Source organism: Ambystoma mexicanum, chromosome 1p, assembly GCF_040938575.1.
Source record: "Ambystoma mexicanum isolate Mex_15411 chromosome 1p, UKY_AmexF1_1, whole genome shotgun sequence".
Classification (NCBI taxonomy): Eukaryota; Metazoa; Chordata; class Amphibia; order Caudata; family Ambystomatidae; genus Ambystoma; species Ambystoma mexicanum.
The window spans coordinates 673,632,806-673,656,030 of NC_090921.1; the positions used below are offsets into that span (position 1 = coordinate 673,632,806).

The 23,225-nt window shown below is 47.1% G+C and overlaps 1 protein-coding gene across 4 annotated transcripts in view; it reads right to left on the minus strand.

The window, feature by feature from the left end:
• ARNT (aryl hydrocarbon receptor nuclear translocator) overlaps window positions 1-23,225 on the minus strand; it is a 675,339-nt gene that overhangs the window by 100,281 nt on the left and 551,833 nt on the right. For 2 of the 4 annotated variants that reach the window (XM_069649742.1, XM_069649741.1), the window contains exon 18: window positions 16,114-16,261. In XM_069649742.1, the coding sequence (XP_069505843.1) occupies window positions 16,114-16,261 (148 nt within the window). The remainder of the gene's footprint in view (window positions 1-16,113; window positions 16,262-23,225) is intronic. The other 2 variants (XM_069649743.1, XM_069649744.1) reach the window with 1 other exon arrangement.

Consider the following 23,225-nt stretch of genomic DNA (forward strand, 5'->3'; position numbering starts at 1 on the left):
TGATAGACTCCCATAGCAGTAGTAAAATTTGGAGGTGGGAGTACTAATTATTTTGATCATGTACGGCATAAAGTAAAGCTTTTGCAAACAGACCTTCCTGGGCAGAAGAGGCATCTAAACAATAATGCTCAACAACAGTATGCATTGATGCCCATGTTGCAGCTGAACAAATATCAATTAGAGGGACTCCCCCTCTTCAGAGTCGCGGAAGTAGCCATAAGTACCTCTCGGGAGACAAGGCTTTCCCCGATGAAGTATCCATGACTGCTCCGATAAATTGGAATCTTTGGAATGGTACCATATGGGACTTCCTGTAATTGAGGGAGAAGCCCAGTCTGTGAAGGGAGTGGCAGGTGATTGAGCGATGTTCCTGAGCTTGTTCGGGGGAAGGAGCCCTGATCAACCAATCATCCAGGTAGGGGTAGACATGAATCCCCCGTCTCCCGAGACTTGCTTCCACCACCGTCATCAGTTTGGTGAAAACCCTCGGGGCAGAGGTCAGTCCGAATGGCAGAACTCGAAACTGATAGTGAGAGCCGCCAAACGCGAACCTCGGGTACTTTCTGTGCTTCAGATGGATTGGCACATGAAAGTAAGCATCCTGAAGGTCCAATGATACCAGCCAGTCTTGGAGTTGGAGAACCTGAAGGATCTGAGAAAGGGTAACCATCTTGAGCTTGTCCTTCCTGAGGAACTTGTTCAAGCTTAGTAAGTCCAAGATGGGTCTCAGTCCTCCGTCCTTCTTTGGGATGAAAAGTAAGAAGAGTACCAACCCTTGTTCCTCTTCGCTACAGGTACATGTTCTATTGCACCTTTCTCTAGCAGGGTTAAAATTTCCTGCACAAGGAGCGGATCTGGAATTTTGACAGAGTTGGCTCCCGGTGGATGATCCTGAGGCCTTTTTAGGAAGGGAAGGCAGTAACCCTAAGCTACGGTTTCCAGTGCCCAAGCATCTGAAGTAATGCCCCGCCATTCATTCAGATGCTGAGAGATTCCACCTCCGACTGGGGTCTTGTGTGCCAAGGTCTCAGAGAGATTTGGAGGCGGCTGCAGGAGCGGCTGAGGGCAAAGGTGCCGCTGCTGAGGCTGATTTTGCACCTCTTCCTCGTCCACTATGAGGGAAATTTGTTTTACCTTTCTGTGCAGCCTGTCCTCTTCCTCTACCAAATGAGGAGTAGTATCGAAAAGAACGACCTCTCCAGGAAGATGAGCCCGAATAAGGTTTTTGAGGCTGTCGCACAGAGGTGCTAAGTGACTTAAGTGCCGCCTTAGAGGTCTGCAGTTTTTCTAAGCTTTCATCAGGTTTACTGCCGAACAGCCTCGAGCCGTCAAAAGGCATGTTCAGTAGCCTGGCCTGCAAGTCCGGTGCAAACCCAGATTTCCTCAACCACGCAAATCTGTGCAGTACTGTGCTTGCAGCCATGGATCTGCTGATGCTGTCAACAGTATCCAATCCAAATTGGAGACATTCCACCACTGCCTCCTTGCCATCTTTCACAATATTCAGAAAGCCTTCCCTTTCTTCGCCTTCTGGAATATGTTCAGCCTCCACCTTTACGCAATCCCAGGGTACAGGTAACATTTGCTTACTTAAGGGCCATACTGCCCGAGTAAAATACCTTGAGAGCCCAAGCATCCACCTTTTTATCCTTACTATCTGGGGGGATATATGGATAAGCTGACTGCTTCGTGGAAGTAGCAGCTGGTACCACTAGACTTTCTGGCGTAAGGTGTTTACTCAGATAATCAGGGTCACAGCTTGATGGCCTTTACTTTTTAGGAAAGTCCATCGACTGCTGCAACAGACTCAGGAGTCTCCCAATTTCCAACCCGGTTCTTTGAAGATCCCTATGAAAGGGAAGAACTGGGTCCTTTTGGGGGCCCTGGTCCAGGATATCGGTCCCATCATCTTGTTCAAAGGTTGGTAAAGACCTACCCCAACCCATATATTCAGCAACTCTGTTCATCAAGTTCCTATACCCGGAATCTGCATGTTCTGCAGGATCAGGTTTTTGAAAATCTGATTCTGTTGACGTGTCAATGCCACTGGCAGAGTGAAGAGTGTCACACAGGTCTCTCAATCTTTACTCAGGGTCAATCAATTCCTCTGGCACATTTCTAGTACCAAATTTTACTCCAAATGGAGAAATGTCTTCCTCTGAGGCACTTTCTTCCTCAAAAATACAGGAGATGGACTTAAAGAAGTCTGATTCGAGGAAAGGGGTATACAACGTTGACGACGACTTCGATAAAGGAGCCAATATCTCCATCGGCGTTGAGGTAGTCGGTGCCGATGGCGTCGAAGAACCCGTCGAGTGCTTCGACGATTTATGCTTTCTAGCCGATACCGGGGAATCGCTCGAATCGCTCGACGAACCTTCGACGTTTTAACATCGGGTCGAGATCGTCGCGTTTCCTCCTTACTACTGGACTTGGCCTTCGTAGTTTCTGACTCTCCTGCATCGTCCAAAGGAGCGAATGGGGTCTGGCTCTTACGAGGTTTCTTTGAGGGGGTCGGGCTGCATTCTCGAAGACCTTCATCATTTGCTTTCTAAACTCTTCCAATTTCCTAGTGGAATTCGAGTTAGTCGGACATCTTACCATCTCGGTAGATGTGTCTGACGAAGAGAAAGGAGATCTATGTCTCCTCTTCGTCTTTTTAGAAGACGAAGAACGTCTCGATCTAGTCCTAGATCGAGATCTCTTCGAGTGTTTGTGTCTATCGGAGTCTCTCGACTCGCCGGACTTTCTATGCTTCTTAGAAGCAGCCTTCGAAGAGGCCCTCGAAGCTTCCCGCCCCACCGCTAGTTTACCTTTTCATTCGCGAAGAGCTTTCTCAGTCATCGATTGACAGGAGCCACAGTCGCTGGTCCGATGGTCCGAACCCAAGCACCAAAGGCAGTCACGGTGAGGGTCAGTGATCGACATTTTGCAACCACAGTTGACACACTTTTTAAACCCTGTCTTAGGAGTGAAAGGGAATAGTTTCTTACCTGTAACTCCATTTCTCCAACATTGGTATCTTTCATGGATTCACATGCTTAGAATATTCCCCGTCGACAGACTGGGAACCCTCGGTAAGCTTATAAAGCAGTTTCCCATAGGAAAACGTTTGACACTTTCGTGTCCTATCTACGTCGTTTTGGGCTGCGCACGCACGTCCCACTAGGACGTAGCGGTATGAATGCCCCGCCCCCGCGGCTCCCTTCAGATTTCGACCCCTCCAAAGCAGAATGGGGTGAAACCAAGAACTACAAGACTATTGCATTTAGGGGAGGCCGGCGGGCGCATGTGAATCCATGAAAGATATCAATGCTGGAGAAATGGAGTTACAGGTAAGAAACTATTCCCTTCTCCAGCATTTGATCTTTCATGGATTCACATGCTTAGAATAGAATGCACAGCAGTGATCCTGAAAAAAGGAGGAGGAGTGAATGCAATCCGGCACCCACCCAATCCTGCATATAGCGAATCACGTTTACATAAGATTCGAATTTAAAGTGTGCCACAGTAACTGCACAGAGCAATATACATATAAAGCAATAACAGTATACATAAACATACATTTATATCTATATATGTATATCCATACAGATATATGTCAAAATCAGCATAGACCCTTCTTGAAAAAAGGGCTTACCTTATTGAAATAGATGTCGCAAGACTACTCTTCCCATTTGTATTTCGTCCGCATGCTGTTGTTCGAGGCAGTAGTGGCGGGTAAATGGGTGAGGCACTGACCATGCTGCCGCCTGGCAAATGTCTGTCAGTGGTACCCCTGCCCACAACGCCGTCGACGACGAAGTCGCCCTGGTTGAATGAGCTCTCGGACGTCCTTGTAGTGGTTTTCCCACTCGCTTTTGAATGACAGAAGGCAATCGTCGACGAGACCCATCGGGCCGGTCCCTGTTTTGAGATTGCCTTCCCTTTTGCCGAAGGGCCATATGCAACGAAGAGTTGCTGCGTAGATCGAAGTTGTTGAGTTCGATGAAGGTAAAATTTTAGAGCCCTCTTGACGTCCAAGGCATGTAGGACCTTTTCCGCAGCCGATGAAGGGGTCGCAAAGGTGGGCAGGACAATGGAGGAGTTCTTATGATAAGTTGTAGGAACTTTTGGGATAAAACAAGGACTTGTTAACAAAATCACTTTGTCCTTGAAAAATCTGAGGTATGGAGGGTCTATGACCAATGCTTGCAACTCCGAGATCCGTCTAGCTGATGTTATAGCTATTAGAAAAGCCACTTTCCATGACAAGAACTTCATCGACGATGTGGCCATTGGCTCAAAGGGTGGTTTCATTAACCCTGTTAGCACTATATTCAGGCTCCACGTTGGTGGAAAACGTTTAACCGTAGGCAATGTCCAGAACAAACCTCTCATGAAGTGTTTCACTAATCTGTCGCTAAACAAGGGAGATGACTTCCTTCTTCTTGTGAACCTAGAGATGGCCGCCAGGTGAACCTTTAGTGATGAAAAGGACAATCCGCTTTTTGCTAGGTGTAGTAGATACGGAAGAAGCTGTTCCGGAGTAACCCTCAGAGGTTGCACTCCCGTCTGTCCTTGACACCACGCACAGAATCTTCTCCACTTACACCTGTAGGACTTGTTGGTGGAAGGGGCTCGCGCAGCATGTAAGATCTTCCGACAGTCCGAGGAAATGTTCAAGGCACCAAATTCTGAAAAGTCAGGAGCCAAGCTGTGAGATTGAGACTGTCTGGATTGTGATGCTACAGTGCTCCCTCGTCCCGGGACAGGAGGTGGGGAACCTTCGGGAACGTTATAGGACAGGTGAAGCAGGTCGGAAAACCACGGCTGCCTCGGCCAACACGGTGCCACCAGGATGATTCGGCACCTGTACCTGCGTATCCACTGCAGAGTTCTCCGTATCAGAGGAAATGGAGGGAAGGTGTAGAGGAACTTGTCCGTCCACGGGAAGGAGAACGCTTCTCCCAGCGAACCTTCCTGTGGCCTCCTGCTGGCATACATCTCGCACTTCTTGTTCCTCTTCGTGGCGAAGAGATCCAGCGGAGGCCGCCCCCATTTCTTGAAGACCTTCAACAGTTGACAGGTGTCTATTTCCCACTCGTGAATCTGGTCCATATTTCTGCTGAGTGAGTCCGCCTGTTCGTTCCTTACTCCTGGAAGGTGATGTGCTACGATGGATATATCGTGTTTCAGAGCCCAGTGCCACACCTTCTGAGCCTCGATGGAAAGGGTTCTGGATCGTGTGCCGCCTTGCTTCCTCAAGTAAAACATTGCTGTGGTGTTGTCCGTCAAAACTCTCACTGTGGACCCTCTGATGTGAGGCAGGAACGCCCTCAGGGCCCAGCGCACTGCTCTCAGTTCCAGAACGTTGATGTGCAGGAGAGATTCCCTCTGAGACCAATGGCCTTGTGTTTGCAGAGTGCCCATGTGTGCCCCCCAGTCAGTTAGGGACGAGTCTGTCACTATGATTAAATCGAAACTCCGGCTCCTTTAGGGGTACTCCTTTGGATAGAATCTGGACGCTTTTCCACCACTGAAGAGCTAATAGGAGCTCGTCGTCGTCGACGGTCAGTTTGTCTGACCAGAGGCCTTGAGCCTGCGTCCATCGGTCCGCCAGAAACTGTTGCATTGGCCTCATGAACAGGCGGCAGTTGCCCACCAGAGGAATACAGGACGCCATAGCGCCCAGGATCGACGTATATTTTCTCACTGACAGTTTGGTATTGATTTTCAACTGACCTGCCAATCGACTGAGTTTGGTGATCCTGTCGAGGGATGGTCTCACTAACCCTGACTGGGTCTCGAACTGTGCGCCCAGGAACACCAAGCTACTTGACGGTGTTAACGAGGATTTCTCGAAGTTTATCGCAAACCCCAGCCGTTGTAAGAAGTTCATGGTGGCCTGCAGACTCCTGTGCGTCGACATAGGGGAGGACCCCCTCACCAACCAGTCGTCGAGATACGGGTATACATGATGGCCTTGCCTTCTCAGCTAGGCTGCCACTGGGGCCAAACATTCTGGGAGAAGATTTTAGTCCAAAGGGAAGTACTGTGAAATGGTAGTGAGTCCGCCCTACCACAAACCTTAGGAACTTCTTGTGTCGCCGACACATCGGTATGTGGAAGTACGCCTCCTGCAGGTCCAGAGACGACAGAAAATCTCCTTCTTGAACTGACCGGATCACTTCTTGGAGCGTGAGCATCTTGAACTTCATGCTTTTCAACGATTTGTTTAGCTCGCGCAGGTCCAGGATGGGACGCCACTTTCCGTTTGGCTTTTTCACCACAAAGTATCGAGAAATAAACCCCTTGACCCCTTTGTGATGACGGAAACCAATTCTATAGCACCTTTTTGTAGCATAAGTGCTACTTCCTGCTGCAACACGCTCAGATGGGATTGAGCTACAAACGCCGGTGGAACGTGCAGAGGATTGCTTTTGAATTGCAGGGAATGTCCGTATCTTACAGTGTCCAACACCCATTGATCTGTTGTTATTTGCTCCCATTCATTGATGTAACGTGATACTCTGCCCCCCAGAACGTTCCGATGCCCGTCATTGCTGGTCCTTGGTCTGCTTATCCCTCGTCGACGAGTAACCTGCTCTCTTCTTGGGGGCTTGGTAGTCCCGGCGACGTTTAGCCGCTTGCGAAGCTCGTTTGTATCCCTGGGAGCGGTATGCTGGCCTACTGAAGGATCTGTCCCTCGATGCCGAGAATCTGGAATTTCCCGATGCTCCCCTGAAGGGACGAAAAGACTGGAAACTCTGACCACTCTGGAGGGCCCCCAAGGAACGCGCCGTGTCCGAGTCCTCTTTCATGCCCTTCAGGGCTTCGTCCACCTTCTCGCAGAAGAGGAGGTCTCCTTCAAAAGGCATATCCAGTACCTTGTGCGGCACCTCCGGTCAGAAGTTGGTGCATTTTAGCCATGCCTGCCGTCGGAGAACCACACCGTTATTCACCTGCTTAAACCCCGACTCCACGAGGTCCACTGCGATGTTTATGGCATGAATGGAAGCCTCTTCACCTTCCCTGACCAGCAACATAGCCGCTTTGCGATGTTCATCCGGAAGGTGTTCCAGTATAGGAGCCAGCCGGTGCCACATCTCCCTGTCGTACCTTGCAACTATGGCTAGAGAATTGACCGCTTTCACTGTGGTAGCACCTACCGACAGCACTTTTTTGACGAAAGCATCCTGTTAGGCAGAAACCTGTGCAGTTCCCTCTGGGACGACTGCAAAAGATTTAAGACTACAGGTGTTTGGCAGTAAACCCACTTGGTAGCAGTCTGTAGCACACAGATTCACTTGGTAGCTGTGGCTGAGCAGTCAGACTTCCCTCAAGAAGAGTTAGGCAGTATACAGAGTATCCACAATAGGTCCAAAGAACATAGTAGAACAAGTAAACACTGACCAGGGCATGGTGTAAAAGAGATATAATTAGTTATTTAAAATCACATCTAGTAAAACACACAGGCACTAATGATAAGCAGCTCAAAAACACGGCCACTAAAAGATATACAGTCCCGTAAAAGAATATTAGACAATTCTTAAGTAAAGCCCCACTTATTTTCAGAGAGCGGTGAGCGCTTAACACAGATGGCACTCTAATAATTTGTTTTAAAGAGGGAGAGAAAAGCAGAGTATAATTTGAAACAGATCCCAACACTTTCACAAGAACACACAAGAGAGAAAGGCAAAGTAAAACCGTGAAGTTAAAGTTCGGAAGTCAGGATCCACTTTAAGAGGATCAGAATGAAATGTGTCCAAGGTCACACGGTTGCAGTACACAAAAAGTCTTGAAAAGGTTCAGAAAGGGTGGACCATTGAAAGGGACCAGTTAGGTGGTCAAGGCGGCCAGCCGAGTCCAGAAGGTTAAGGGATTATTATTACCTTGTAGCAATCTTTAGAAAGGGAGGCCTGGCGGACACGGTACCTTAAATTGGTGAGAATACTCCAGCGGGGGCAGTTGCTTCCGGCAGCAGATGCAAGTCGGTGCTTCGTCCGGGGGAAGAGAGGATCTCGTCGGGGAGGAAGACAGGAGTCAGTTGCACTGCCAGGGAAGAAACCAGCCACGGAGTTCTCAGGTAAAAGGAGTGGTCCTTTTATTCGCGGTCCAGTGGTAAGTGGCTATCCAGTTGCCGGGGTGCTTGGCATGGGCAATTCGACCACAAGATGTCCTGGGATGTGAGGAAAAGAAGGAAAACTGGTTGTGCCCACCAGTCAGGGGAAGAAGCCTCTCCAGCCGGGAGATCTTCTCTGTCGTCGGGAAGTGGTGAGTCGGTTCCGCAGGGCTCCACCGGTGTTGTCGTCTTGGTAGGTCGGCTCAGCTTCTCCCTCGTCGGATTCTCAGGTCCTGTGGCGACTTCTGAAGTTCCAGTCCCCAAAGCCCTGCTTTTATGCAGCACACCCCCATTCACTCAGCCTAGCTGTCAATCAAACATGCTAAGTGGTGAGCCGGCCGGCTCACCACTTGGGTCAATCACACAAGTGTGCGACTTGAGTTACCAAGGTAACTCAGTCCAGGGTGCCTAAACCCCCTCCCACACCCATGTGGTACCCAGGCAGAGTGGCACCACTTTTGGAGGCTTCTGTGGAGAAGCCCGTCAAAAAGTGGAACAAAGGGCTCGACTTGGGTTTGGAGTCACAGAAGAGAACACAAACACCATTTTAGAATCGAGTCCTGGCAAAAAATGCCAACCGGCGAATTAATATTAATTAAATAAACCGGCGGTGTGTTCGAGGCTATGAGAATTAAATAATTAAAGTTGGTAGCCTCGAACAATGGGAAAATCCCATAGGGATATATTTGCGGTCGAATATAAAAAGTAGTATCCACTGCCACCAGCCAAAACTCGATCAGTGGGGACGGAGACGTGCCCCCTCGACTAACAGACCCCGGGGCAATCGAATTGCCCCGACCAGTACGTCCACAATATGATGGTTTGTACCGGTTTCTGTTAATAATTTGGGACTAGTAAAGCCAATGGTGACTTTACATGCCCTGGGAGACAGTAGTCATTCCCAGGGTATGGAGTCTATGGTGGGGTGTCACTATGACACCCCTGTGTCACTGCACGGAGGGTGCTGTGTAACACACATAGTAAAAACACATGAGGCCCTATGGAGTAAAGGACCCCATAGCCCATAAAACACATTAACAGTCAAAGGAACACCATAAATCATGTCCAAGAGTGGGAGAAAAAGAGTCTCACTCTTGGCAGGAGAAAAAAAAACAAACTCCAGAAATCCAGCAAAGCTGCTGGGGGACTCACTAGGTTAGGAAATTCAGCTTAAAGAGAGAATTCTCCCCAACACATCCTGTCGCCTGGCCTCACTTTCCGGGGGGGTCGTGCACTTGTGCCGGTCCCTCGCCTTCCTCGCCGCCGATACCACTGAGTCAGGAGTTGGTTGGGAGGAACGGCACTTGCGAGTAGAGTCCGGGGCTTTACATTTTTTCTCTAGACGACCCTTTATCGCTGGTTCCGAGAAAGGGTGGCGCATGGTCTGCAATCCTTCCTTCCACACGTGATCCAGGATGGGTACTGAAAACACTGACCTTCTCCTTTTCCCCATGTGGTCGAAAAGAAAACCGTCCTTTTTCTCTTCTTCCTGGGCCAGCCCAAATTCTGTACAAGCCCTGGCCATCATGGTGTGAAATGACCAAATATCGTCTTGGGGAGATGGCTGAGCCGGGCTCCTCGGGGTTTCCAATTCTGCTTCGGACTCCCAGGTTGGATCCCTGGAGGGGGAAAGGAAGACACCTGACGAGGCTTTGCTGTCCGAGTCCGAATCCATCAGTTCCCCTTCCTCGCGGCATGGGGCCTAGAGGCTTGCATTCAGCGGCACTGCCGCGGGCGTTGAAGGCAGTGGTCGACGAGACGGGCCCGGGTCGTCGATGACCGACCAGGCTGGAGTTGTTGTAGCTAGTCTCATCCAGTGTCTTCAGCAACGTTTGCAACGTGGATAAGACTTCCAATGACAAAAGTGACTGTGGATTGAGCAGAGAGGTAGAACCCAGAATGCTCCCGGAAAGAGGCCTGGTAGCTTGTAACCCTAGGTCTGCAGGGCCAGCTATTCAAACATCCTCGTCTCCCGAGGACACCGATAAGGCCTCTTGCTGCAGAAGTGTCTCTGGCAAAATTGGGTCGTATACCTCTGGACGCCAGGCTTCTTGCAGGATCTCAGTCGATGAAGCGATAGTCGGCTCCGTCATCGACGTCGTCGTCGTCTGCGGTCCAGGAATGGTTGAGGCCAACTGCGTCAGCGGCAGAGAAGTAGTCGACGACTACCCTACCGTCGACGACGGTGGTGGTCGTGCAGGCCTATGCGGCGTTCCCGCCTTTTCCGAACTCGACCTGCGTTTCTCTGCATCTCGACTCGAGGCCGATCTATGACGATCGCCCGAGGAGAATTTAGATTTTTCTTTTTTGTCTTTCCTCGCTGAAGATGAGGATGAAGAGGCCTTCTTCGAAGAAGAGTCATTGGAATGGCCTTCCGATGAATCTTTCTCCACCGGTCGCGATTTCTTCACCGGGGGTTCCGACGACGTTGAGCGGCGCAGGGCCCCTGAAGATTTTGACACCGAGGCCGTGTTGCGCGTGGAGCCCACCTCCGAAGGCAGGTATGCCCCCACTCCGTCGTTCAACCATGCCACAAGTCTTCGACTCCGATTTTTAAGAGTCTTCTGGGAGAAGCTCTTGCATATGTCGCACTTGTCTGCCGAATGATGAGGGTGTAGACAGTATATGCAGTCCATATGTGCATCCCCCTCGTACACCTTCAACCCGCACGTAGCGCACGGGCGGAACATCGCTTTTCCCGACATCAGGAGAAAAACTGCAACAGCACAACCTAACCAAATAGTAGACTACACAAGGTGCTCCCACTACTTTGGAGACGGTTGAAATCTACGTCCTAGAGGGGCGTGCGTGCGCGGCCCAAAACGACATAGATAGGACACAAAAGAGTCGAACGTTTTCCTATGGGAAACGGCTTTGTAAGCTTACCGAGGGTTCCCCGTCTGTCGACGGGGAATATTCTAAGCATGTGAATCCATGAAATATCCAATGCTGGAGAAGGGGTCGGAGATGACGACATTTTCTCTGAGGAAAATATGAAGCGCGCCGTTAACTCAATTGCGAAGCTATAGGAAAAATAGAACTGAAGCCAACGGGCGTGGCATGAGCTACTTATACGACTGGTGACGTCGACACGCTACAGAGACTGTCGAAGGTCATCGACGCCACAAGCTCGCGCACAGCGCCCTCTGCCAAAAATAAAATTCCGAAACAGCGAAACTGGGGAGATACGAATATCATAGAGGAGGAATACGTGGGAGGACACAATCCATTCAAAAGAAAATATTCTGCCTTTTAAAATGACTGCACCCTTATGCTCCTTTTCATCTGTTCAACAGTACACAGTTCTGATCCAGTGAGACCAAGCTAGGTCCCTCCATATGCAGGTTGTGCTCCAGCAAAAAAGGGGGCATTTCTCATTGAATGACAGGCTGTGTCAGGCAAGATCTGTGAAATAACAAAAAACTTCATTCCAAGTCGTATGCAAAACGCTTTCCTTTTTGCAACAAAATGACACAGATAAACCCTTCATAAGAAGCTCTCTCTCTCTTTGCTCATGTCAGTTTCATTGGACCCTTGCTCTGAACAGATTCCTGTGTAGTAGAAATTGACTATGGCCAAGGAAATGCTCAGAATAAAGATACCAGGAAAAGCTGCATTGTAAAGTGACAGCCAAGGAAAATGAACCATGTGTAAATTGGTGCTTTTTACAAACAAGAAAATGTTTAAAAGTTAAATGTTGAATTAAGGGCCAGTCCTTGCATAGAAATGTGATAGGGGTTTGTTTTAAAACATATATAGGATGTTTAATTCCAACAGTCTTGCTTTCTAATTCAGGAAAAGAAAAAATAAATCAGTACATTTACTATGAAACCAGCAGGACAGGTTTTTAGGCCCTGGCTTCAAAGGACTGACTGCAGGATCTACCCCCTCCCCACCCCAAGTGCACCAACATCTGGTGCATATGAATAGGCAAGGGGGAAGCATCTCACACCCTCATCAAACTCTGTGGCAGTGCTCCAGCCGGATACAATGGATTTCGGGGACACATAAGTGTGACTTTAGCAGCACCTCCCCTCCACTCAAACTAAGGAGCTTCAAAGACAGGTTCATCGCAACACAGGGCTAGTGCCTGACAGTTGGCTGTGGGTTGAAAAAAATGCCCTTATTTGGAAGACAATGCTGGCCCATTTGGGGCAAAGGCTGATTAAATTAATAAACTTTAAGACTTATTTCTGCAACCGCAAAATGCAGGAATGCAAAAGTTTAACAGTTTAAATGTAATTTTTGTGGCATTAAACCAAGATATTGTGGCTTTCCCTAGCATGCATGGGACGTAAACAGCAGAAAAATGTAATTCATGGGAAAAGTGTACATGATATCACTTTGAAATTTAATGCAAACATGCTTTGTGATAATAGGTACACATATAAAATTGGAGAATTTTTAATGAAATATTTCCCACCAAAAATTGCGAAAGATTATTAGAAGGGCTAAATGATACTGTATAAACTTGGGAGTTGGAATGCCATGCTCTGTGTGAAATATGTAATCTGCCTATGCGGTTTTCAAAAGTGCCACAACTGTAAAAAGGTGAATTTTTGTGTCATAACTGATTTTGGCAAAAGTGACTCTGTACCTCAAAAAAACACCCGATAAAACTGAGTCCCCTTCTAATCCAGTCCAATCTGCTTCTAGGGAGGAGGCGACATACATAGATTGACCTATCCGATTCTTAGAGGTAGGTCTAGCTTAGGTCTGGCCCCAGAGTAAATTCTGTGGTGTCACCCGCCTTATAAAAGGTAGAGTCTCACAGAGACAAAGACGCACACTCTTCTGAATTTTCCGGCTCCTGCGTATACAGACATTCCAGATTCATCCTGCAAGATTCCCGATCCCACTGCCAGGTCAGAGCATAGCTAACCCTATCCAGGCAGGACCACTGATCCAGAAAAACCCCACTAAAAATCCCAATAACTCAGGGAGAAAGAGGAAAGGTGGCTGAATCCTCATTGGGATTATCCAGTACTACCTGCTTGCCCTGCTATCAGCGTTATCCAGCTGAAGAGCCGCTGTGCTGTTTTCTGCTAGGAGAGCCTGCTGCTGTGACCAGTGACCAGTGACCAGATATTTCCTTTCTGTCCAGAAACTCTGTCCGCTGTTCAAAATACCCCATTCAAGTGCTTGTGGTAAGTATTTCCCTTCCCCAACAATCACAAACTGCGTCCTGTGTTCTGTTAGCTTGTATTAGGTCCAATCCCATAGAAATCCCATAACGGCCTTAGCAGAAATCCTTTAAACTATCAGAATCCTCTGTGTATCCTGTCCTTGATCTACAAGTGTTAGCGTCGTTCTTTCAACTAATTTTTGTCCTTGTGTAAGTCCTTAGTACTATTTTGAGTAAATACATTAATTTTCCCTGAAAGAGGCACACAGCGTGAAGGGGTTACAACTGCAGCTTAACCTTTCTATTCACGGGTGGTGTTTCTCTTTTCTAGCCACTAAAATCTAGTTTAAGTGAAACTTGTCCTTTCCTTACCGATGTTCTTTGTCCACTGCTTTCATTTTTAAAACCGAATTTCCTTTCCCATTGAGAATCTCATACTGTCATTAATTTAGAGTCACTCTTTCACTTTCATATTATCCCTTTGATGTGCATCCGTCACTCAGCATAAAAACTGCATTCCCATTTTGTCCATTTCACCTGTTTTTCAAACCGTTTTGACATTTAAACGTGTGTAAATTAGCAAATGCAATTTATATGCGCGTGATTTGGCTGCACTGCGTATTTCACTTTCAAGTTGATTTTCTGAATTGTATGCCCATTGTTGGGACATTGATTATAGTCTGCTAGTGTTCTTACATCTGTGATATTGCTATACTCATATTTACCTCATTCATTCAACCACACATGTAAAACAAATATTTACTAATTCTGAGTGCTATTTTGTGCAATTGCAAAGGTTGCGTGGGGTAAGGTCGGATTTCACTTCTGTTTGCTGCCTAGAATACCTGGCTCCTTGCTACCCACCACAAATTTGCTTTATAGGGGTTTGAGAGAGTATTGCAGGGGGGAAATCTTGAGTGGGGTGCTATCTACCCGAAAAGCCATCTTGCTCCTATTAATTTGTGCTTTGTTTATGTTATATTAGAAGGTCAAACTAAGTGTATTCTATCATTTTACAGTGTAAAGTATCACCCCAGTGGTGATTGCTGGCCAATATTAAATTTGTGTGATTTCATTTGGATTTTCAAAATAAATAAGCATTTTATTACCACCCACCGGCCTGGTTCATGGTCCATTGTGGCCCAGGGTATTTGTAAAAGGGGGTTTGAGATGGGTTGGGTGCCATCTCAATCTGAATCCTAAGTCAAATTAAGTGAAATTGTTTTAATTGTGTGCTGCAGCCTAGGCCAGTATCAAGAGTCCTGGTCTGGTGTGTGTTGCCCGATTAGAATCCATAACAACCCAGGTGATCCTCCGTCGCTTCTCTGCCCCAGGGACATGATCCAAGAGTGATGGCCCTTGCCTGACCACCTGGGAAAAGGATCCAGGGGGAGTTGGAGTGAGGATACCCTCAGGTTTCTCACAGTAGGGAACCCCCCTATTAGCAATATGGTGAGTAAGGCATTTTCTTTAAGTTAAATACAAGCCCTGTAGTATAAATATGTCTTCTGACCAGAGCCTTTCTTCTGGTACACATTGCATAAATTCAGTGAACTTAATACTGTGGTTAAACATGCTTGGATGGATGGAAGACTAAGATGTTGAAAAAGTCAAACAAACAACAAATGAAAGAAATAGGAGTAGAATTGTACGAGCTGGAAAATACTGTTGCCAAGTGTATATGTTATGGCAGAATATTAACTTGGCAAGTCACCTAAACATTTTGCAGACTTTCTAGGATTTCTGGCGTTCTTGTCCCACCACTACAACTCATAGTGGTGTGCCATCTTGTAGTAGCCCAAATGGCTACCATGGCAAGTTACTTGAAAGCGTGACATTCTGGACCCAGGTTGAATCCATCACTCGGAAAGTGCGCTAAAAAGAGTAAGCTGGTGACAGCTGTAACTTTGCTTTGGATACACCATGATTTTAGTGTTTTCCACAGCAAAACCATCCGAAATGGTAGTAAATTTACGTGTCTAAGACCTACCCCTGACCATTTTGTTTTGTGGCATTTCTTTATTTGAGCAGATCACAAGGACCATGGGTTTTAGGAGGAATTTCCATACATGCTGTCTCCCGGGCCCAGGTAAGTCTACCTCACTTGGTTTACAGGACTTATTTCACATATACAAGTCTTTCCCAAGGGAAAACATGGCAGAGCGCCCAATCCCAACTCCCACGAGGGGAGCAGAGTGGTCATAAGAGACAGCAAATGCTTTGGTAAATACACAAAGATTTGTCAACACAATATTTCCTTAGAAACTATATTCTTTATATAAATAAAGAAAATGGAAATCACTAAACACCCCCCAAAATCGTCAGATGCTAAAAACCAAAGAGTTGAAAAAGCATAAAATTCAGAGGTCCTATAAAATGGGACAGCAGAACCCTAAAAAATAGAATTGTGGCCTGACATCTCTTCTTTGCCTCATAAAGGTAAGGAGGGGTAAAAAAAGACAAAAAAAAACAAGAGGTGACTCTATGGCAGGTGAAACTCAGACATCACTTTTGGAAGAAAAAACGGTCTCATTATCACTTTCTTTCGAAAAGACCGGATAGGGAGATCTGCACAACAAAGCCTGAAGCTCATTCTCTCATCTTGTAGCAGTAATATCGACCAGGAAAATCCCTGTGTTTTAGAAACTGCAAAGAACAAGAATACATTGGCTCAAAATGAGCTTCCATGACAAAAGAAAATGTCAAATGGATATCCCACACTGGAACAATGAACGGTGGGAACATTTTTATATGTTTTAATGCTATAAAATAAAAAGTCACATTTCTACTGTACTTATAGGAGACTTAAGTTGGGTATTACAAATCCACGCACACAACAGAGGGGAACACAATTTCTTTCAGCTGCACACAAAGCTACACACACCTGTGCTGTGAAGGTTGGGCGTGCCCCTGAGCTCCAGTTGGTCCCAGTCACCTGTGTGGGGTTTGCATGGCGGGAGATTTGAGCCAACATCTGACCTGCTGAGGATGGCTGCTGGATTATGTTCACCGGGGGCACCATTCCTCCACTTCTGGAAAAATAAAAGAACTCATAGTTACATTTATAGTGTTACAGCATTGGCAGCTAATGAATAATAGTTGAGATTTTCTTGGGCATCCAGCCCGGGCATCAGCAGCAAAGGGCAACTCCCGGTTGGGGATGGAAAGGCTGTAGAAAAGCCCCTCAACGCTCACACCAGAAAAAAAATACCACCCACTAGGGAAAAAGGCCCAAGACACCACTTGCAAGGATAACAAGGATTTTATTCCTAAATAATAAGTGTGCATCATCAAAGAACTCTGCTGCCGAACATTCTGCCAAAATCTGCATGAGCAGCACTTTTAAAAAGGTACATGGTGTCATCAGTAACATCATTACATACAGTAGAAACCCGCACAGCTGGTTGGTGAGACCCTATACATAGGCTGCCTGTTCCATAGGGGATGTCAGGCCATTGGTCCCAGCCCCTTCTGTCCATCTTCTTCCACGTGGGTGATGCTGCAGTCAATATTGGTCATGAGGTGGCGGCCAATTGCCAATTATGTACAAATTAAACAATACATCGATTTATGTAGCAGTGCACCTGATACAAGTAGACAGGGGCAGAGGGAAAAGCCAAGGTCATTGTAAGTCACACACTTCACTTGATCCTAAACAGTCCGGCATCTGTCCAAGGTCTTCTACCCTGGTACTGGGCTATCATTTTATCCTTCCCTGCACCTCGGAGCACAAATCACGTGAACCAGAAGTGAAGGCAGAAACAGGTTTATGATCGGTGGTCTGTGGCTGGCAAGTACCTTGGAATTCAGGGGTCTTAAGGCTAGGACATTTGAGTGCTATAACTTAAGAGTTGGGACTGGTGGGGGTCAGCGCCTGTGCCCTCCTTCCTGTGGGATTGTATTACACTAAGGTGCTCAACCCTCATCAGCCATTTGATAACCCAAATGAAACTATCATCATGGCTTTAGCACATCATCTGAGTCCCAGCTGACAGGTGCAGAAAAGTACAAAGACGAACACTATTGCGGTACTAGTAGTTTCACGATTGCCCCATCCAGGATGGTGCCCAGGAGAAAAGGTCATCAAACCAATAATCCTTTTGTATGCCAGCTTCAGTTTGCATGTACGATCCTAGGGTGTGCAGTGCTCCCATTATGTGAACCAGGGAGCCGTTCTTTGCGTCGTTTGAGGGCACGAATGTGCAGCAAGAATCAGCAATTATTTTTGCGGTACACCCCTCCTTCCATCCCCTTGACAAGTCTAGCACATATCGGTTCTGGAGGGTCATCAGTTTTATTGCACACATATGGACCTTGATTGTGTTTAGACCTTGTTCTATGTCATTCGCCAGCTGTATAACCTCCCATCGAACAAATTAGTAGCCGCTTGGCGTTCGTAGTGGTTTGAACCCCAGGCAGCAATAGTGATGCAAAAAAGGTTTCTTCTTTCTATATTAATTGGGCATTTCTTTGAACAGTTAAGAGGAGTCTTGAGACAGGTAATTTGATCTTCTCGTTCTTTTGTTTTTCAGGTAAGATACAGAAGGCCCCCTACAATTGAGCCTTGAGTTGGAGCAAGCAAGCTCTTTGATCCCACTGTGAGGTGGTCTTCAGAGATCACGAGAAACACTGAGTGCAACGTGGCCAGTGAGCAGTAGACCCTCCAGGACGGCAGTAGGTTCAAGAATGCCTGCTGTGCACACACCAAGAAGTAGTCCATATCTGCAGCTGTGCCTTTGTGGTCTGGGATGAGCAGGGTTTTATTGCATTGCTGGTTGGCCCTGTCAGAAACCTGAAGGTGTCTCCCCTGCTAGTCCCCGGGGATCTGTCATCCAGGTGGCCAGGACACGGCCATTGCTATTGGATCCAGTTCCTGGGGGAGGACCAGTGCAGGAGGATCACCTGGATGGGTGGGGGGGGGGGTCTTCGGGGAGTGGAAGTGGGACACTAAAGGGTGAGACACAGTATCCCCTTCCCTATGACGCCTTCTACCTACCCCCCTTTTCCAACACAAACACTTTCTCACAGCGTGTATGACAATGGACTAATACCCAAGCCGTTTACCTGACATGTCCCAACACAAGGGTCAGGCAGAGTCAGGCAATTACCGACAACTACACACACATGACTACCTTTTCCCTTCTCCATAGGAATAAAAGGTGGAGCACAAGAGCACACTCTGAGCAAGTTCGAACGCACGAAGAAGCAGCCATTTCAGGACGGCACTTCAAACAGAGAAGAAAGGCGGCGAGACCCGAAAGGACGTCAAGAGTGGAGTTGCCCTTGCCCTTTTCAACCCAGACCCGCTAAGCCTCTGATGAAAGCAACGTAAGACCGGGTATCGCAGCTGGCAAATGGTCTAACGGATGTCAGCGGTACATGGCACCCTCACGCACTGGTAGCCACAACGGGGAGACATGGTTGCCATTGTGGTATCGTCCTTGACTCCGGCGGCAAAGGAACTGCCAATGAGTTCAACACAGCCAGTGAGTTGGAAGAACCTGATAGTCACAAACTGTGTTTAGCTGAAAGTTGCAGTGACAACATTAAGAAGATAAATAGACAAGAGGTCATTTGTGAACAAACTTGGTACCAGAGTTAGAGTGGTCCAGTGCCACGTGAGCACTCAGTCGAAGGTCTCTGGTCGGTACCCCTCTCTGGAGCAAAGAGACTGTTGAACATTGTGACGTATTTAAAGAAAACTACAAGTACCAAGAGGCCATAGGGAAGGCCGGTATAAGGTGGTTATACAAGGGTCAAAACAAATGCCTTGTACAACTGAAAGCCCTTGACACATTGCAGAACTTTTTCATATTGAGGAACAGGCGTTTGCGCCTGGCTGAAGGGAACACTGTGCGAACTAAGAAGGCATGAAGCCCGCGCTTGCAGTAGGTTAAATTGAGTGACCCAGCGAGACGAGATCGCCCTTCGGAAGTCTCTGTTTAAATTGGCAAGTGCTCTGGTCGGTCTGAACCCGAATGAGGGAGGACGATGACTGAAAAAAGGATCGGAGCACGGCTGAGAGGGATCCAAGGGTGAAGGGAAATCACCCGACGTAAAGGAAAATAGAAGGAACTTTTGTCTTGTTGTTTTGGCGTATCAGGCCCTCTGAATCAAGAGACTTTGAATGAGAAGAGATCTGGGCACAGAAGGCCCTGATAATGAGAAAAGGAACTGTAAGCTTGTGCCGGAGAAGCCCAGGAGTGTGCTGTGCTCAAGAGTCCCAACTTATCCCGTGCTAAAAACTTGGGGGATAGGAGACCCCAGCCATAGAATCCTGACTTATTTTAGGACGACTTCTTTCCTTCTTGTGAACATTTTCCCACTCTTTTGTAGCATAGAGGTAAGGATTGGCAATATGTTTTTTAGTATAGGCCCTTTTTATTTGACTAGACTCCACCAGGACTGTATTATTTGATGGTCATAGCTTGCTCCCATCTTAGATTTAGGTTTAGAATAGGTGTTTATCTCACCCATTTTACAGTTTAATAAACACCTTTGAACTGTGATCACCTGTGCTCGTCTTTCTTTGATGCAATGCCTTCCTTACAGCCCCTACAAAAACAGTTTCTTCTTTATAAAAACATAGTTCAGAAGTCTCTTGCCGTTGCACTTTTACTGGCTTTTCCATTGCTTCGATCCACTTTAACTTTGCGATAGGTTTGTTCCAGAATGGCGCACATGCTGTATTCATATGGGCCAACACTTCGTCTCCGAAACCCAGTAGCCCTCCTGCTTCGCAACTCATTGATGTTTCTTGGCAAGTGTTCACTGCGAATGTTACTCCTTGCAATTTCAGTTATGGCATCTGAAAACACTGGATGCTTATAGGATTTTGAGTGCATTGGAGCTGGTCAGGGTGCATACCTTCTAGTTTCACACTCTGCGCCTGGAAGATGCTTCACAGCCTACAAAGTGCTAGGTGAACTAGGCATTGATCCTCTAAAATTGGTATTTCTTATGATATTAAGGCCTTGGGAGCTCCCGAAGCATGTGATATCAATGAACAGACATAACTACTGTTAGGCAAGATTTATATGCAGTACCCTTTGGGTGCACTACAATAACCTTGACCTCCTGGCAATAGGGACCGAACCTTTGGTATAAGTCTGAACTACAGAGGTTGGTAGTGTGGCTGAGCAGCCAGGCCTATCTCAAGAGGGGTCAATGTGAGCAGTAATGTTGTGACACAGTTTCACAGTAGCAGTTACCCAAATAACCACTTATACCCAAGGTTTCTTGATAAAACCGTTATTAATTTATTTCACAGTCAGTTGGATATGCCTTCTTCAGAAGGGAGCAATATATATATAACACTTATAATACACTTCAAAACACACTCTTTCTCTAAATCAGATGATACCCATTGGGGATGGCACGCAGACATTTCCTACACCCTCAGGTGACTTAAATAGCTAGGACACTGTGGACATTGATTTATCACTGGTATATTTAGAGCAATTCTGAGTTTGGTATAAAAGATAGAATTTCAAATAGGTTTAACCCTTTCCAGGGGGAAAGGCCAAAACACAAAGTCAGAGGTAAATAGGGGTCCCTCACAGAGACAGGAGAGCCAATGTTAATTGCACAAAGTCAAGGGGAGCTGAAGTACTTCTTTGCAGGTAGGTAAAAAGTCTTGCACGATATTTTTTAGAAATGTTTGTACAAAACAGTACACTTGAAGGGCCACAAGCTGGGAGGCTTGTGAGGGCAAAGCTTTAGCAACTCTGCAAGGTAACCAAGACAGGTCTCAACTGAGAGCAAGTAAGGCTACACAACAAGAGGTAAGTTCTCTTAGACTTTGCAGTACCTCTGGTTAGAAGAATTGGTTCCAGCTGGCTTCTGTTCCTGTACAGCTCTGTAGATCCTGTTGTTCCTGGGCCTCGGTCGTGGGGACAAGAGGGAGTACGTCCGGGGGCTCCTGCTCTGCAATGGGAAGGACAGCAGCAACAATGGGCAAACTTCAATTCAGCGGTTATTCTGTGTTTCAGCTCCTCGCGTCTGACAGCAAATGGCAACACTGCGGTTCTCAGATACCACTTCAGACTTTCCTTGCTTCTGGGGTCCAATCACCCTGTTGAGGTGGCTCAGGCTTGGTCAGTCCTGCATCAGGGAAGTCCGCAGGATCTTCCTAGCGCTCGGGTCGGACTTAAAAGCAACACACACAATCTGGTGTTCCTCTCCCTGGCACTTCGGTTCCAGCAGCAGCAGCAGAAGTAAAGCCAGCTCAGAGAGGATATCCAGACAGGCTTACTTTGGAGTTGATTGGTCCCACCAACTCAAAAGGAGAAGTCATCCTTGCAGGGTTTCTCTAGTCGAGGCGAATTCGGAGCTTCAGCACAACAGCAGGGCTTCACCGGGCAAACTAACAGTCCAGGAGTTGCAGCAGGCCTCCCACCTTAGAGACCCTCAGCTCTTTTTGCTGAACTTTGGGGCTTTGTACTTTTAATTCTATGTGTTTTCTGTGTTTCTTTTAACTTTGGAGTCTGACAAACTCCATAGGCATCTTTTACATTGTGACACAGCACCTTCAGTGCAGTGGCACAGGGAAGTCTATTAGATTTCCCAAAGGTTTAAATACCTTCTCTTGGTGAAACTGACTTTCCTTACATTTTGTAACTCTCTAGACCCAGCACACACTATCTTACCATAGGGTGCTGGAGGGGTTACTTAGTATCCCCTTTGTCTAGCTTCTCATGTAACCTTTTTATGTTACCCTCTCTACAATTATGGCTGGTGGCAGTGGTTTACTTTTTACTACCATTGTGTGTTTTTACCGCGGGCTGCGTTCGCAGCCACAGTAAAGCACCCATGTGTGCCCATTTTGTCAAAATGGCCCTGGTCGTCTTTTTTCACCATTTCTTGTTGGAAAGGTCCTTGAGATTTACTCTGCGCGCCAAACCAGGTTTGGTCCCTTTGTTTGCTTTGTCTTTGGCAGGATTCACGAGTGAAGCCCGCCTCTGGCTCCAGTATGTCTGGCAGGGGCAGGGAGGGAGGTGCCCGAAACTCCCTGCGATTAATCCCCTTGGTTACAGAAATGCACCAAAAGGTGATTTGCCGGCTGGCTGTCCTGCAAGGACAGCCACCCTGCTCTGTGATTGGCAGCTAGTCTGGAATGAATGGCAGAATCCTGCATAAAAGGCAAGGCTTTTTGGCTTGGAAGGCAGAGTCGACCACTGGACGAAGGAATCCGAAGAAGAACTTGGAAGAGACGCCTGCTGCAACTCCTGGAACGTTGCTTTGCCCGGTGAAGCCCTGCTGCTGTGCTGAAGCTCTGAATTTGCCTCGACTAGAGACGCCCTGAAAGGACGACTTCTCCTTTGAGTTAGTGGGACCAATCAACTCCAAACATATCAACTTATGACGAAACCGAATATGAAGACGTTGAAGCGTTTTCTGAAATTACTGAAGAAAAACAGCAATCCAGCAACAATATACCAACTGATAAGGAAGTAACACGCGAAATGCCAGGGGGCAGACTTGTAGTGATTGAAAAGAAAGCACCTGTACGAGATACGGCAGCCCCTGATCTGGCAGCATCGCAACCCTCAATAGAAATGCCCGATGTTAGCATCGACTTGAGAGGTGGTCCTTCTCTGGCAAGATTGCAGATGAGGAGCCCTATCCCTCAGACCATGCAAGAAAAACACTTAAAAATACAAAGACGCTTATGCGAGAATTACAAAGGAAGTAAATAATGGTCAGTGTAGGAGCGACTCGAGTGGGAGGCAACGACAAGACTGCGAGAAACAGGCTGTTCATTATTCCCCTACAATGTCTGACAAACAGGACTGGAGCAAACCTCCAAAAGATCACAAAACTGACCCCTCATCGATGAAGAGATACCTAACTAGAGGAGAAGGGCATCGATATCGGGTCAGATTGATGATGGAGAGGCTACAATCGCACGACAACCTGATCCTAAATCGCAGTAACATTATCAAATTATTACATCTTATACCAAGTCTACGCTCAATCAACACTGAAGACCTGCTG